Source organism: Amborella trichopoda, chromosome 12, assembly GCF_054954075.1.
Source record: "Amborella trichopoda isolate Santa Cruz 75 chromosome 12, AtrichopodaSantaCruz75HAP2 v2.0, whole genome shotgun sequence".
Taxonomy (NCBI): domain Eukaryota; kingdom Viridiplantae; phylum Streptophyta; class Magnoliopsida; order Amborellales; family Amborellaceae; genus Amborella; species Amborella trichopoda.
The window spans coordinates 7,244,822-7,260,791 of NC_142347.1; the positions used below are offsets into that span (position 1 = coordinate 7,244,822).

Genomic DNA, 15,970 nt, shown 5'->3' on the forward strand with positions numbered 1-15,970 from the left:
CAGCTTCTCTTTTTCTCTCATTCATTTACTATAGTTTTCTTTTTGGTAGATCATATAGTTCGTTTATAACTCATTGAAGATTGAATGCAAATAAGTTTTTGTTCTCTGTATCTATGCTTCTACAGAACTGCTGCTATCAAAGGCCCGAATTGCTGAAATGTTGCAAATTCGTCTTTCTGATGTTTTAGAAATGCGACTATGTACTGTGTATTTGAAATCCTAAATAAATTCGATATAATATTGGAGCCCTTGAGTTAAAAAAGGGGTTATAATGTGGTCATTAGAATGGATTAAAGTCTTGTGAAAAGTGTACTTTGTTATTTGGGCTTTGATTGACAGTCTTTTTAATTTGCATAAGTCTATATATTTTAACATTTCGCCTTGCGACATGGCATAGATTTGCTCCAATATGACACAAAGTTTAGAGGGACATAAACATTGTATTCTGGTTGCTGCTAGCAACCCCCATGCCTTGCCAACTCCTGTACCTCAACTACCTAAAAGTTTGGATCAAAATGGAAGTTCCGATGGCCAAAAGGAAATTTATCTTGCTGATGCTGAGACAGTGGCAAAAGCATTTTCTCAGGTATCCATATGCTGTATATATAAAACTTTTTTCCTCGAATCCTAGGCATGTATGTCTTTGTTTTCTTACCACTTTTTACCATTGATATCCTGAACTGTATTTTTTGAATGCAGTATTCTGTATCCTTGTCAGTGATCTCTCCAAAGAATCTCCCAAAGCTAAGGGCTATATATAATGCGGTATGCACAACGTTTTCTATTTCATGGCTTAGTTTTGGTTTGGTTCTAAGGGCCATATATAATGCGGTATGCACAACATTTTCTATTTCATGGCTTAGTTTTGGTTTGGTTCTTTAACTTCTAGTGTGTTTGATTTCTGATAAGTGTTGTTTGTATATAAAATATATAAAGCCATTTTAGTTTTTTGCTGGTTATAGGCACATGTGATGCACATTTGTTTGTCATAATGATCCTGTGATGTGCTGGATGCTATCTTCTTGAATTTTCATTAGCATAAGTCATCTTCTGTTTTGAAGTAGAGCAATTTCGAATCATAAGACCATCCCCTTGTCCAAATTGTGTTCCACCTAAGGCCTAAAAATTTGGAATGCCGATCATCATCATGAGAGCCTTTTCCCAACTATTTGGGGTTGGCAAAAATTTGGGATGCCGATCTCTCTCTATTCTAATATCTCTCTTTAACCTAAAGGAAAACATGCTTATCTTGAGCCTCAGATAGATGTATGGTGAGTGATCTTCGTAGTCTTATTTGAGTGATCTTCAAAGTCTTATTTTTATTCTAAGTTTCTGATAAAAATGATGCATTACAAGGACATGACAATTGAAGATGGATGCACTTGAACTGTGTTGAAGATTAGGTTTTTTATTTGTCTTGTTTGTGGGCCAACAGGGCATTCTTGTATTTTTTTTATACTTAATGATCGTATTGTAGTAAATAAGGGTATTGCTGCAATTTGTACATTAGATCTCTTTATAAATATGATAGAGAGGGGCGTGGAGGCTATGAAACCCTAATAGGACTGCCCCCAGCAACCTCTCTTCATCTTGTTACCTTGTCTCTCCATCTTTCTGTCTCTCCAGGACTTCTTTCTCACTTCTTCCTCTCATCTCTCTATTCTTTCCGTTTAGTATTATATTTCTAACGTGTTATCGGGGCAATCGGATCCATAGATATGAATTATTCTCCTTTTTGTCTTTTTTAATTAAAAGGAAATAAAACAAAAACGGGGGGGGGACTAATTCTGCCTGTTATGAGTTCACCAAGGGGCACTTCATTTTTCTTCTCTTTTGTGTGTAGAGCCAATATGGTTATCTGTATTTTCTGTTACGACTGCTAATGTTTCCTCACATGGACATGAAATTTGAGAGGAATAGTGATTGACATATGTCAAAGTTTGTGGCTGATGCTATAGAAAGGCTGTGGAAGTTTGTGCAAGAGTTCTAGCGGGGAGATGTGCCTGTCTACATCCAAATAATTAGTATTTCTCCCCATAACCTGCTGTTTATGCTATTGGGTTTATAAGATTCAATAGAGTGATTTAAGGTTTCCAGGAGTATTTGGCCTGCTATAGTATGGCATATTCTCCTTATTTGTCTTCATCTTAGTCATGGCTCGTGAAAGTAAGCCTGGAATTTCCAGTACCAATTACAGATTGGAATTCTAGTTACCTGTGTGTTAAATGGGTTCATTACCTCACATCTCAGTCAATAAAAGTGTTTCTTGGTGCCAAGGGTAAGATGAAGTTTTTGTCTGAAAATAGGCCCAAAGAATCAGATACCAGGAATGAAGAATGGGTTACGAAGAATTATCATATTGTGGCCTGGTTATGGAATCGTTCCAGAGTGCTAATGTGATGTTTCTTAATACTGCTAAAAAAGTTTGTGAGGTTGTACATGATGTGTACTCTTTTGATATTCTCGAATTTATCAACTTTATGAGAATATTTTTTGTTTATCGCAAGGTTACAAAAGTATTAGTGAGAATTACAGTTCTCTTTGGGGTATGTGGGAAGCGTTGAACATGTATCAACCCCGGTCAAATGATATTGAGCTACTAAAGAAACATCTCGAATAATTTCGAGTCGCGAAATTCTTGTCTGGCCTTAATTCTGAATACCAATCCAGTTTTGGACAGATCTTAGCTAGTAATGAACTCCTGACTCTTAATAATATATACTCCTCATCAATGGGTTGCCATATCTATACCTTCATCTGCCTCTAGTGTTAATGGAAGGGCAACCTTAACCTCATTTATGCGTAGAGGTGATGGGGGCAGAGGTCATGGTGGTGGTAATAGAGGACGTGGTCGTGATTCAGGGGAAGGTCGTGGTACAGGCCATGGTAACAGGAAATACACTTACTGTGGACGGACTAATCACATGGTTGATAAGTGTTGGGATAAGTTTGGTAAGCCTGCTTGGGCTAATCAGGTAACTTATGTATCTGAGAGTGATGATGTCCATCCTATTGGCTCCAGTGGTCATTGTGAGGTTCTCAATTCTATTGGCGATTCCGTTTTGCTCTCACCTTAGGAATGCAATAAACTTATAAAAATAATCAGTAGCCTGCCACTGATCCCTCTACAACCACTGCTACTCTTGCAAATATAGGAACTTTTGCAACCTTGTGTCACAGAGATGACCTCTGTGGTCATTGGCTCAGATGCCTCTAATCATATGATTGGTGAGTCATCTATGTTTTCTTTTCTTGATCAATTAGTTCCCACTGCATCTGTTACATGACCTGATGGGTCACTATCAAATGTGCTTGGGAAAGACATAGTTCAACCTACTTCTTCTCTTTCATTGTTCTTTGTCCTTTATGCACCAAAGCCTTTAAGCTTATTTTAATTAATAAATTAACAAAATCACTTCAGTATTTAATAACATTCTATCCTTCCTATTGTGTTTTTAAGGATCTAAAGACGAAGATGACGATTGGTGGCGGTCGTGAGTCTTATGGATTTTACTATCTATATTGTAATCTTATTGGTGTTGCTCTTCATTCGAGTTTTTCTCCTCTTGAATGGCATTGTCAGTTGGATCATCTATTAAGATTTTCAAGTTGTTAGGTCCATCTTTGGAGTCTGTGTCAACATTAGAGTATGAAGCTTGTGAGTTCGGTAAGCATCATAGAGTATTCTTTCATCCAAGAGTCAATAAACGGGGGTCCTACTAGAATTCAAACTCTATCTGGTCACAAATACTTTCTTTGCGGATGACTATTCTTGAATGACATGGTTATATTTAATGAAAGAAAGATATGACGCTGTCTAGTTTTCATCTATACCATGAAGAGGCTAAAACTCAATTCGGTAAGAATGTTTGTATTTTATGGTATAATAATATTAAATAATATTTATTCCAAAATTTCAAAAATACTTGGCCCATCATGAGATTTTTCATCTGCTAGTTAGGGCTATGTGGAACTCAAGGTAATAAATTAAAAAAATTTGCTTTTTATTTTATTAATATGCTGAAATCCACTTACATGGGCCACAAAACAGTGCTATAATTAAGAAATAAGACCCTAAATATATCCAAGGACCTTTCCTCTTACTGCCAAAGCAAATCAACTCAACCTAGGAACAATATTCAGTCTTCTACCATTAATTTAAGTACAATATAGGTTCCTGGAAAATCACAGAAAATACACAAATATGATTGAGAAATAAATAAAAAGAGTTGGAAGACTTACTTGATCATGCCTAGGGCTACCCCCACAGGACTTGATGCACCGCACACCCGATTCCCTAACCGATGACACTCTTTTATCCTTTTGGTCTTTGCTGGAATTTCAGAGATGAGGGGCTTTTTAGGCAATACCTTTCCTTTTAGGGTTTTAAAGAGCATACAAACCTGTGTTGGGTTTGTAGGAACCCTATAGGATCAAATTAGGGCTGAGCTTGAAGGTATAAAATCCTCCTATGACTGAGTTTACCCCTTTTTCTTCTCCTAACAAAAAATCCCTAATTGGAGTTTCAATGTACCACCCTTGTCTTATCAAATTTTGCATGGCATGCCCCTTTTTGGAAGGGAGGAGAGAGAAAAATGAATTTTAATGAGAGATATTTGGTGAGAGAAATATGTGTATTGAGAGACAGGGGCTCAATGATGTTTAAATAGAAATAATTCCTTCTCCTATTTGGATTAGAATTCTTTCGTTAAGTAATGCCTATCCAATAACACAACTTGATCAATAGGACCTTAGGAAATCTGTGGGGTACTAGGGTGAGAGAGAACAAATCTGAGCCATCCATCCCACAAATCAACCATCATGATTTTGGGATGATCCCTTTATAATATGACTCAAGTCCAACTTCTAATTTAAATAGGATTATATCCAATCTAGAAATTTCTATTATCTTTTTCAAAATTTGCAAAAAGTCAAAGATAACTTTTATTTAGACAAAACAAGCTCCAACAAAGTTAGAACACAATCTTTTCTTTTAAAAGATTATTTTGACGTAACTATTTTTAATTAAAAAAAACTACCACTTAAAAATAAGTGGTGCATGCTACTCCACTTGTCCCACCCATGTGGGGGTGGCACACATGTGGGGTTGGATCCAAGGGCCCCACATGTGCCCTTCCTTATTCTGAAAATTTCAAAGAAACCCTTTTCAAAGATTTTACAACAGAAATAAATTTTAAAAATTCTAAATTTTTTTCTAAAATTCACAAAAACATTTCTAATACCAAAAATAGAATATCTAGAAGTGGATTGATAGCAATGGGTCAAAATAAGTGACTATAAGGGCACTCCACCTGAACTAGCAGCCATGATCCAGAACTGTCTTCTCAAACCGACCTAACAAAGATCTGTGGCTCACAGTCTTATGCAGGGGCTCATGATTGGCTTGTCAAAGTTGGCCTAAATACTAGAACCATGATCTTGGAATGTGGATTTCAGTTCTCCCTTTAAGAGCAAGTCTAAAACTTGTCATTACAATGCAAATGGGGCTTTCTCTATGCACATGTACTCATGTCTTTCTATAGGGCTGCTTCCTAGTAATGCGGCTGTCATGTGTACATGCCATGTAGAAATTTGTTGAGGCTTTGGCCTTTGCTTTCATATGTCTACAACCACACACAGGAGACCACAGGTTTTTCTGGCCTACAAACATCATCCCTTGGCATCTTTTTGACCTCAATAAGAGATGCTTCACTGTGAACCCTTCTCGGTAGTGCCATATGCCCTGGGGTAAGGGTTTTAGACATAACCAGGATCATAAACTGCCCAACCCTTGGTCAATCAACACACACACTCCCATTGGATTGCATAATCCAGTATAAATATCACTTTTTATAAGCTCTCTAGGCCTTTAAAGGCTGCAAACCCCGACAACATAAGACATCGTGTGTACATACTCCTCAACATTATGGAGTTGCAGAACAGAAAAATCATCATATAATAAAAGGGACTCGTGCTCTATTGTTAGATATGCAATTGCTAAAAGTTTGTTTGGGAGATGCCCTTTTGATTGCTTGTTATTTAATGAATCTCAAGCCCTCTGCTATTTTAGGTGGAAAATGACCACACTATTCTCTTTCTGGATACTCCTTTGTTTACATGTCCTCCTCGAGTATTTGATTGCGTATGTTTTATCCAAGTTTTTAGTCTGGGTACTCATAATTTAAGATCCTTGAGCTATTGTGTACTTCTCAAATATTCTTATGCACAAAAAGGTTGCCAATGCTATCATCCTGGTTTGAGAAAGAACTGTGTATTTATCGGATATTCTCATACACAAAAAAGTTACTGATGCTATCATCATGGTTTGAGAAAGAATTTGGTTTTTGCTGTTGTCACTTTTTAAAAAAATACTCCGTATTTTTTTTATGAGGGTTGAGTGCTTGATGTTGATTTGTTTTATCCTCTTCAAGGGAAGATTTCACATGATAAAATAGATTTTCCTTCCTCTTCTTTAGTTCTTGTTCCTGTTCTTGTTGATGGCTCATTGTCACCACCTCAAGGGCCTCTCCTCTTCTGGTTATTGTGTAAGAGGAGTAGCCCCAAAAGGTATATATGAAAAGGAAAGTGAGCAATATATCCTTACCGCCAACTTAGCCATTTGATCAGTCTCTTCCTTTTTCTACAGATCCAATGCTAGTTCCTAATCCCACTTTTGTGCTTGATTATGGTGATCTTCCACTAGCCATTCGTAAAGGTCAAAGATCTTGTACAAAACATCCAATTGCTCATTTTTGTACATTTAGAAATTTGTCTTCCTATTGGAATTTTGCTTTGCCTTTTATTTCTATATCTAAGTCCTATTAAGAAGAAAAATATGTAACAAAGCTGTGTGGATCATTTATTAATAGGAAGCTCTTCCTTTATTGAAAGCCATTTATGGTCTAAAGCAGACCCCATGTGCATTGTTTGAGAAGTTCAGCGAAATTGCTATAGCATATGAGTTTTAACCAAGCCATGTGGATCATTTAGTATTTATTTGGAGATAACCCATGGGTACAATTGTCTTGGTAGTTTATGTTAATATATCAATTTAGAGAGCGATCATGGAGGAATTAATAAATTGAAGGGATATTTGCGACAATATATTCAAACGGCTTGACTTGTCGTCGTGGCATGTTGTTCATGCGCGTCGATGTCTCGGGTTCGAACATGCTTGACTGACGCTCTGGACGCCGTGTCGCCGCCTCTCTCTCTCTCTCAAAAAATATGTTTAGACAGAGGATTTAGGACAACTAAGGTATCTTCTTGGATTTGAAGTATGGTCCAAGTATGTTATTAGTCAGTCTCAAAGGCAATATGTAACATATTTATTGACAAAAACAGGTGCTAAACCAGTTGATATGCCTAAGTACTAAATTTTCTAGGAATCAAGGAGAGGTATTTGGAGATCCAGATAGGAACATAAGACTTGGAAGTAGACTTGTTTACCTAACAATCACTAGGCCGGACATAGTCTTTGCAGTGAGTGTAGCGAGCCAGTTCATGCATTATTCAAAGATACCACATTGGGAGGTTGTGAGGAGAATCTTGAGATATTTTAAGGGGTCTCTAGGATGCCGACTTAGCTGCAGGCAAAATGGCCATTTCAGCATCGAGAGCTATTCTGATGTCGCTTGGGCAGGATCTCCATCAAATAGAAGATCTACTACAGGTTATTCAACTTTTGTTGGAGGAAACTTGGTGATACTGAAGAGTAAGAAACAAAATACGGTAGCCTGGTCTAGCATATAGGTTGAATATAGAGCAGGGGCTCGTACTACATGTGAGTTATTGTGGCTGAAAACCTTGATACAAGAGATGGGATTCACAGTTATTGAGCCGATGAAGATGTTCTGTGACAATCAAATAGCCAGCCATATATCTAGCTAACCAATATTCTATTAGTGGGCAAAGCACATTGAAGGGGATTGTCATTTTATTCGGGAGAAAGTAGCAAGTAAGCAGATACCTACTCCATATGTGAAGTCAAAGGATCAGCTGGTTGATATATTCATCGAGGCTTTTGGTTGTAACTAAACTCAGATGATTTGTTCCAAGCTGAGCATGGGTGAAATTTATACTCCAGCTTGAGGGGAGTGTTGAGATTAGTTCTTTTAGTTATGCGTGATGTTTGTGGGCCAACATGACATTCTTTTCCTTTTTATATATAAAGAGAATTAGTGTAATAAATAAGAGTATCTGATATAATTTGTACATGATTTTTTTTATAATAAAATAGAGAGGGGCTTGGAGGCTATGAAACCCTACAGGACTGCCTCCAACCACCTCTCTCCATCTTACCTTCTCTCTCCAACTTTCTTTTACTCTCCCGAACTTTTCTCTCACTTCTTCTCATCTCTTTTCTTCCTCTTTGGTAATATACTTTTAGAGAATGTTTTCTTGCTATAACCTATCATCTCAAACTACCTATTAGTTAAAGAAATTAAGATCTTTCTTTGGCAATTTCTTGTGGAAAGACCTCTATCGATGTCTCCTTCCTCCCAAAATTACTGAATCTCCTAAAAAAACAGGTACGGGTCGCAAACAAAATCTTTCTTAAATAGAAACACTGGATTTTTTTAGAAATAAAAGACATAAGAAATCTTCTAGAATACACCCTATAAAATAGGAGGGTTAGGTGTCCATAAGAATCAACTTAATGTAAATTACCAATTTGGAAAGAGGGATGAGATCCTGCAAACCTAACCCACAACATACATTAACTCTCTCTCAATAGGTTTCTCCCATAAACTCTCTGTGTCCTTCGAAATGCCTTTTGAATGAATGACCCGTATCCTATCTTAATTGTGGGCTAATATGTGTGGAATAGATATTAGAAAACTTCTAACCTCAATCATCAATGATCAGTACGTGTCAAACATTTTGAATTCCTTAACGATTGTTGTTAGTAAATTCTATCTGATGGCTTACCTTGGCAAAGCATGAATTTGAAGCTGCTAAAGATATGTACATATAAAGCTCAGGAACTTTGCCCAAGTACGCACTGTGGGCATTCGATTCGTGTATTCACCCTTCTTGCTCAAACAAGCTCTAAAGGGCCTCATTGTTCCAATCGGTTATATAGATTCTTAGCATTTTATGATCTTCAAGAGATGCCCTGACTGCCCATGCACCTTCTATATAGTTCTCAAAGGTCAGAGGTAATGTTATCAGGATCGGACCGGTGCTTGAACTAGTGAAATGTCTATTCAAAACTAGTTCAACCGACTGTCAGACTAGTCGAACCTTTTTTTAAATACAAAAGAAATATAAATTTATTAAAATATTAATAAGTTCATTTAGAATTAGAAAAACATAAACTAATGAGAAATTAACAAAAATAAGAATCTATTTTTAAAACATTATTGTAAAAAATTATTGTAAAAAATTAACTCATTTTAATAATAAAATATTGCATTATTTAAAATTAGTAAATTACCATGATTAAACATTAGCAAATAGTTAAGCATTACATTTTATTTAATTAAACATTGTATTTTATTTAACTAATTTTTAAATTAAACATTAGTAAATAGTTACGCAATGCATATTATTTAATTAACCATTGGTATTTTGTTTAATTAATGGCAAGGTGAATATGGAAAGCTTTTCCTCTTTCCATTTTACATGGGCAAAGAACAAACATGTAGAGGTAGAGAGAGAGTACAATAAAAGGCAAGATTTTGACACATTCGACCTTTGTTTTTCAAAAAAAGGAAAGTAATATATAGCTTCTTTTTTATCACGATTTTTGGCAATAAAATGTTCCCATGCAATCTACATGAAAAAAATGGAAGAGAAGAATAAAGATCATGTAAAAATTTGGAAATGAATTTGAAAAAAATAGAATTTAAGCTCAACTTTCCAAACCGGATGGACCAATAGAACCAGCAAAACTTGTGATCGAACCGGTTCAATCGGTGAAATGCCAATTTTGATTGGTTCTATGTAATTCTTGGTTTAGTACTTACATCGAACCGGACAAGGTTCTGGCCGCCGGTTCTGCCGGTTGGACTGCCGGTACGGTCTGGTTTGAATAACTTTTGTTAGAGGAGAGTTTCCCTTGGGGCATGCGTCTTAAGTAGCACGTTCAATGTCTCAAGGTTCACATTCTAGTTATTTTAATATACTTAAAAAAATGATTCTTATGTGGGGATTTGTTCCTCTTAGTGGATTCTATGTCGGGCCTTTCTTTTCCTTCTTTCTTTTCTGTCAAAAAAAGAAGAAAAGAAAAAAAAAAAAAAAAAAAAAAACTGCTCAAATGATTTTCTTGAAACTTAGACTACATGAATACCCCATTTGACACCCAATAGCTATTATCTTCTTTGAATAAGTATTTGGAACTTCTATCCCTAGTTTTCTGAAAAATTGGAGTAATTTGGTAAACTGTTAGGACATCATACGGAGGGGTTACTCCATATGTTCTAATTAGCAAAAATGGTATTCAATATGGTATTGTAAAATTGTGGGCCTATAAGGCCTGCCAATATGCCTATGAAATGCTTCTAATTTTAAGTTAGGGTGCGGTTTGTATAGAGCCGAGGCTCTAAACAATCAAAGTGGAGTTCTCCTTCAAATAGTATCGAGAAATGTGGTTTGAATATTGGAAATCTTTGTGAAAGCCTTAAAATATATTTTCATCTCAAATTATAAAATTAAATCTTTTAAAATAGTGTAGATCGAGCAGATCTATGAAAACTTGAAAATCTTGAAAATTGATGGTCCAAAAATGCATTACAAGATGCACTATTTTCAAAAGTTGAAATCCATTTTTTTTTATGTTCATGCATCTTGATGTCAAGATGATCAATTTGAGGATACTTGGGCATCAAAACAACCTCTTCTAGTGAAATTTTTGAGGTAGGCTCTGATTTGATTGTTTTGAGCCTAAGCTGTATATAAACTTTTTCCTTGAAGTTATGCTGCTACTGAACCTATTTCACTACAGGCGAAGCGTAATTCTCGAGTGCCGGATCCTGCTATAGATAATACCAAATATCCTCATTACCTTATTCTCCTTTCTGATCTTTTTGTGGAGGCACGTGCTGCTCTTCGCCCAGGGATTACAAACTTGCCAGCAAGCCAGAATCAGATGAAGTTTGATTCCTCTTCGGTTCCTTCCACAGTTTCAGGGCCTCCTCCGGCTACAATGCCCTCAGGTTTTTTCTATTTCTAAATTTTCTTGGTAGGTTTTGAGACATGGCGCAAACATTTTTAATGACTTCGTAAGAGTTTCATTGGCTTCTCTTTCTGTGCATGAAATAAATTCCTAGTATTACCTTAGTGCATTTCTTCATGTTTTTGTAATCATGGTGTCTCTTCCCTTTCTTTGATTGCTTTAAATTTAGCTAGATGTTATACATTTTTCTTCCTTGCATTTAATAAATTATGCAATGCTTTTTTAATGTTATTTTGAAATTGAAATATAAAATAGGGCATTTGGAGTGTCAATTGTACTAAAACATGCAATAGATATAGATCAGAGGGAGTAACATCTCAGAACAATAGCGAAAGGACGTGGCTGTACCCAGGGCTTGGCATTTGCTACCATTGATGTGGTCTCATTCAGAGTCTCATTCAGCACTTCTCAAAAATTTAGACTAGTACTGGCGGAACTATCCAGTAGCTGGCCAGCTTATCTTTTGGAGAGATGAAAATCGTTTTGTTGTTCTACTTGTCTGAGACATTGGCATTTTTGTTTTCATGTACACATGCTACAATTTTAAAAAGCCGGTTTATACTAGGCTGGATTTGCTACAGAAAATATTACTGCATTCTATCTTTTCCATATCTTCATAGCCATATAGGATGACTTTGTTCCCTAGTTTGGAGAAGGGCTATGGTTTGTTGGCCCCAAATGAGCCATGGCATCAAAAATGTCTGGAGGGTTTGAACATTTAGAAAGTGGATTAGTAAAGTCACTACCATAAATTCTTCTTTTGGTCTTGTGCGTGATATAAGGAGAACCTTCACATGCTGAGAGGCCATAGTTTACTGGTATCACCACCCCCACCAAAGAAACGCCAAAAAAAAAAAAAAAAAGAAACGAAAAGAAAGAAAAAAAGAAAGTGGGGAGGGGGTGCTTCGAAATTGTTTTGGGGAGGGGGTGCTTCGAAATTTTGTTTGTGCTTTCTATGGATCTATTTGGGTGACAGCCCCTCCTACATAGTATTGCGAGCCCACTCAACATGGAATTATGAGCTTAATCAGATAATTATTGTATCACCATTCAAAAGAAAGTTTTTTTGAGAAGACGTATGCCAAAAAAATTAGCTTACAACTGAAAGTAGTATATCACTTACTAATTTGTATTTTCTGTAGAAATCTACCTTTTACCAGAAAAATTAACTTGAAAACCTCAATAAGGAAATTGGTACACCTTCCAAAACAGCAATAAAACAGTTACTTATTGAAAAAAATTTAATTAAATCTTAGAACTATTCCGTCATTCAAAATATCCTATTGATTTGAAAGGAAAATCTTCATCATTTGTATGGTTTGGTATATGTTTCTATTTGTTTGTGTGGGAATCTGCTTATTCCATTTTGTATTCCCTGCAAAGAGGGAATATACACAATGTTGTACACCTTTTACAACAGCGTTAGAAGAGGCACTTGTCCTGAGAAAATTAAATAAATCTGAAAGTTATATTGTTTTTAAGGTTATCCTATCAATTTAAAAGTTGCCTGAGAAAATTAAATAAATCTGAAAGTTACATTGTTTTTAAGATTATCCTATCGATTTGAAAATAAAATCTTCATCACTTGTATGGTTTGTCATATATTTCTATTTTTTAATTATGTATGACTTATATGAGGTAATCTTAACAAAGAAATATTTCATAGTATGACTTAGTTTCATATGGCGTAGTGTTAACAAGGAATTATTTCATAGAAACATTGCTTCATTATATTAAACTCCCTATAAATTTCCTATATATACATGACAAAAGTATCCATCCAATAATCCCTTGATAATTCCTAGCTTTTAACAATAATTGTTACTAAGATTGTGAGTTATGAGAAAAATGAGAGAAGGTACTATGGTTACAGGTTTCCATTTAAAATGTTTTCTTTTATGGAAACACACATGTTTATTTTCTAAACTTGACAATATTAGAGAATAAAATTAAGTCTTACAAGAAATTTGTCACTTATCTAAAAAGTAGCTATTTGATTTGAACACAGCGTATGCATAATTTGACGTGGGTCATAAAGGTTAGGGGTCTCAGAGACCCGAGCTGAGTCAATTTTTGAAATGGTCAAGCTTAATATGCATACTTGGAGGAGCAGCTTGAGCTTGACTCGAGCTAGAACCATCCAGCTTGGTTAATTGGAGATAAGCCTGAGCTCAGCTTGACCTGTTTTTATTTTTTACTTTGCCCGTAAGCTGGCCAAGTTAAGCCATAAAGAAGCCGAGCACAAGTTTAGTTTGATTATGCATGAATAAGTATCATTTGGATTCATGTATATGATATATTAATGCATATTCTTAGTTTTAAATATAATATATTTAACAAAATAAATCAAAGTTCGACTCTGCTGGGGCTTGCATGATTAATATACAAGCTGTCAGGCTCGGGTTGGCTTTTCAAGCTGTAAGATATTGCTCAGGCTTGGCTCCTTAAAAGCCGAGCCAAACCGTATTCTGAGCTGGCTGTCATGTTGACACCCGTAACATTGGATATGTAAATAGCCTCCAAAAGAAGCAAGACATCAATTTTTTGGAAAGAAATTCATGAGTTGTCTAAAAGTAGCTGTGAGATCATAAATAAGCCTCAAAAGCAAGGGTCGTAATTAGTAATGGCAATGTGCCTCTTGGCCAGCCTGACCCGACTTAGAGAAGGCTTATAGGCCTGCAGGCTGGGCTTGGGCATAGAATATCATGGCACTGCTTATTTGGCCGAGCGAGCCTAGAACTTTAGGCCCATTAGGTCCTTAAGTAGTAATTTTATGTTCTAAAATACATTATATGGTCAATTTGGGCTTGGGCTTGGTCTTGGCTGGTTAAGCTGTTGCAAAATGCAACACTATGTCCGAAGTTCGATTCCTAGAATTGCTACACCAAAAAGAAATAAAAGAAATTGATTTTCTTTTTCAAAATGAAAGCATTTACAGTTGGCTGGGTTGGGTCCAGACCAAACAGCGTGGTGATGGGCCAGGCTCGGCTCCAGTCCCTTGAGCGCCTAGCCCCTAGGCTGCCAAGCTGGGCTTTTAGGCTAAATAGTGTAGGCTCAGCGCATTGCTACCCCTAGTCATAATGGATAAATAAGTTGCCTTAAAAAAGGAAGACATCCGCTGGGTATTTTTATTTTATCCTATTGTTCTGATGTATTTAATCTATGGTTGCTTCTAGACTAGGGAGCTTGTGGCGAGTGACAATTTCCCACTATTGCTACTGCTCCCAACAAGAGAGAGACTGCTGTTGTCAAATGACTACACTTATAGATGGCAAATCTGTACCTTGATTGAGGAGAGATTGATGACTTAGTGCACTTGGGAATACAATTTCAAGATGTATCCAAAAGTTTGTTAGGTATATGTTTGAAGTATTGTAAGGTTTGGTTGGGTTTGGTTTTGATATTTGAGGGAGTAGAAACCAAAAAGTAATTGTAAGAGAAACTTCTAGATAGTCACAAGAGTATTCATGTGAAGATCCTACATATCTTGTGGAATACAAATCCAATTTATGAGTCACAATGTTGCATGCTTAATTACAAACATTGTTATTGAGATACCATCTGCAGGGTTATTTTTATTTGGTATTTATCTGTACTCTTCGGGAATGCTCTTTAAGGGAAAAATCATTTAAGATGATTTCTTCAAGTATGATAGATGATTTCTAACATTTCAAATCCAAATAGCCCCATCCCACATGATTTTGGCAGCATATCTCGAAGGGGCAACTAGCAATGTTGCCCCTCTGCCAAAACCACTTGTTTTAAGACAATGAACTCCTACGAATTATGTGTCTTTTAAACAATATTTAAGCACCCAACAGGGGTGTTTTAAATAATAGCATTCCATGGCATTTTTTTTTGTTGAAAGAACCATGGGCAATTCAATTACCGGCATTGAGTAATATGTGAACTTAGAGTATTTTAACTGCCTGTATTACATTATGTGAATTTAACATAACTAAGAATAACCAAGTTTGTGAAATGCAGGTATTTATAATCACTAATGTCAATTCAATGTGAATTATTATGACACCAATAAAAACTAATTTGGAAACCTTTTCTTTGGTTTCAGATTTATAAGGAGCCCTAACTTAAAAAGTACCATGAATTGCTGAATCTCTTTTATATCGTCTGCTGAATATTTGCCTGAGCTAGTTGCTCTGTTGTTGAAGAATACCAATGTCATTATACTGTCATTTTATATTCTTTCATCTTTTATATCCCTCTTATTTTACATAGATCCTCTATATTTGGAAATTCAATTTAGGGTTTCACATTTAGTTAAAAAATTATGTTTATAAATTTCTTTCTTGCTATTTTGATTAATTATACCTCAATTTTGAATTATATTCTTCAATACAAAATCCTCTTTAAATTTTTGAAAATCCTGTTGTTTGACCCTCCTGGTCCACATGCTGAGTCACTGTTCACTTGACCTGTAGCTGTTCGAGTCTGTGTCTGTCGCATTTCGACATTATGTTTTGTATTTAAAATATTGTCTAGGGATATTTTTTGGGCTGAGTTATTATGCATTTACTATTTTATCATTCATGGATTTAAGTTAACTTTCAGTCTTTTGAAACAATTATGCATGAACAGCATGGCCTTATTTCCCATTGTTATTGTATTTGTTCTTGTCCCTGTGATTAAATTAATGTCTTAGTAGATTTCATCAAAATCAAATCAGAGCTTTAAGGCAATCGAATAAATCTTTTATGATTGATAATGGTTTTTAGTAATGTTGAATCACATGGACCCTGGGCACAGATGGTATTCTGCTGCGACGGGGGA

At 35.8% G+C, this 15,970-nt stretch overlaps 1 protein-coding gene across 9 annotated transcripts in view; it reads left to right on the plus strand.

Moving 5' to 3' along the window:
• PFT1 (phytochrome and flowering time regulatory protein (PFT1)) overlaps positions 1 to 15,970 on the plus strand; it is a 63,374-nt gene that overhangs the window by 6,457 nt on the left and 40,947 nt on the right. For 8 of the 9 annotated variants that reach the window (XR_016045555.1, XR_016045554.1, XM_088853285.1 and 5 more), the window contains 3 exons: positions 398 to 586; positions 700 to 765; positions 10,949 to 11,159. Coding sequence is in view for 6 of the 9 variants with exons in the window: in XM_088853284.1 (XP_088709410.1) it covers positions 398 to 586; positions 700 to 765; positions 10,949 to 11,159 (466 nt within the window). In the remaining 3 variants the exon portion in view is untranslated. Of the gene's footprint in view, positions 1 to 397; positions 587 to 699; positions 832 to 10,948; positions 11,160 to 15,970 lie in introns of all 9 variants that reach the window. The other variant, XR_016045553.1, reaches the window with a different exon arrangement.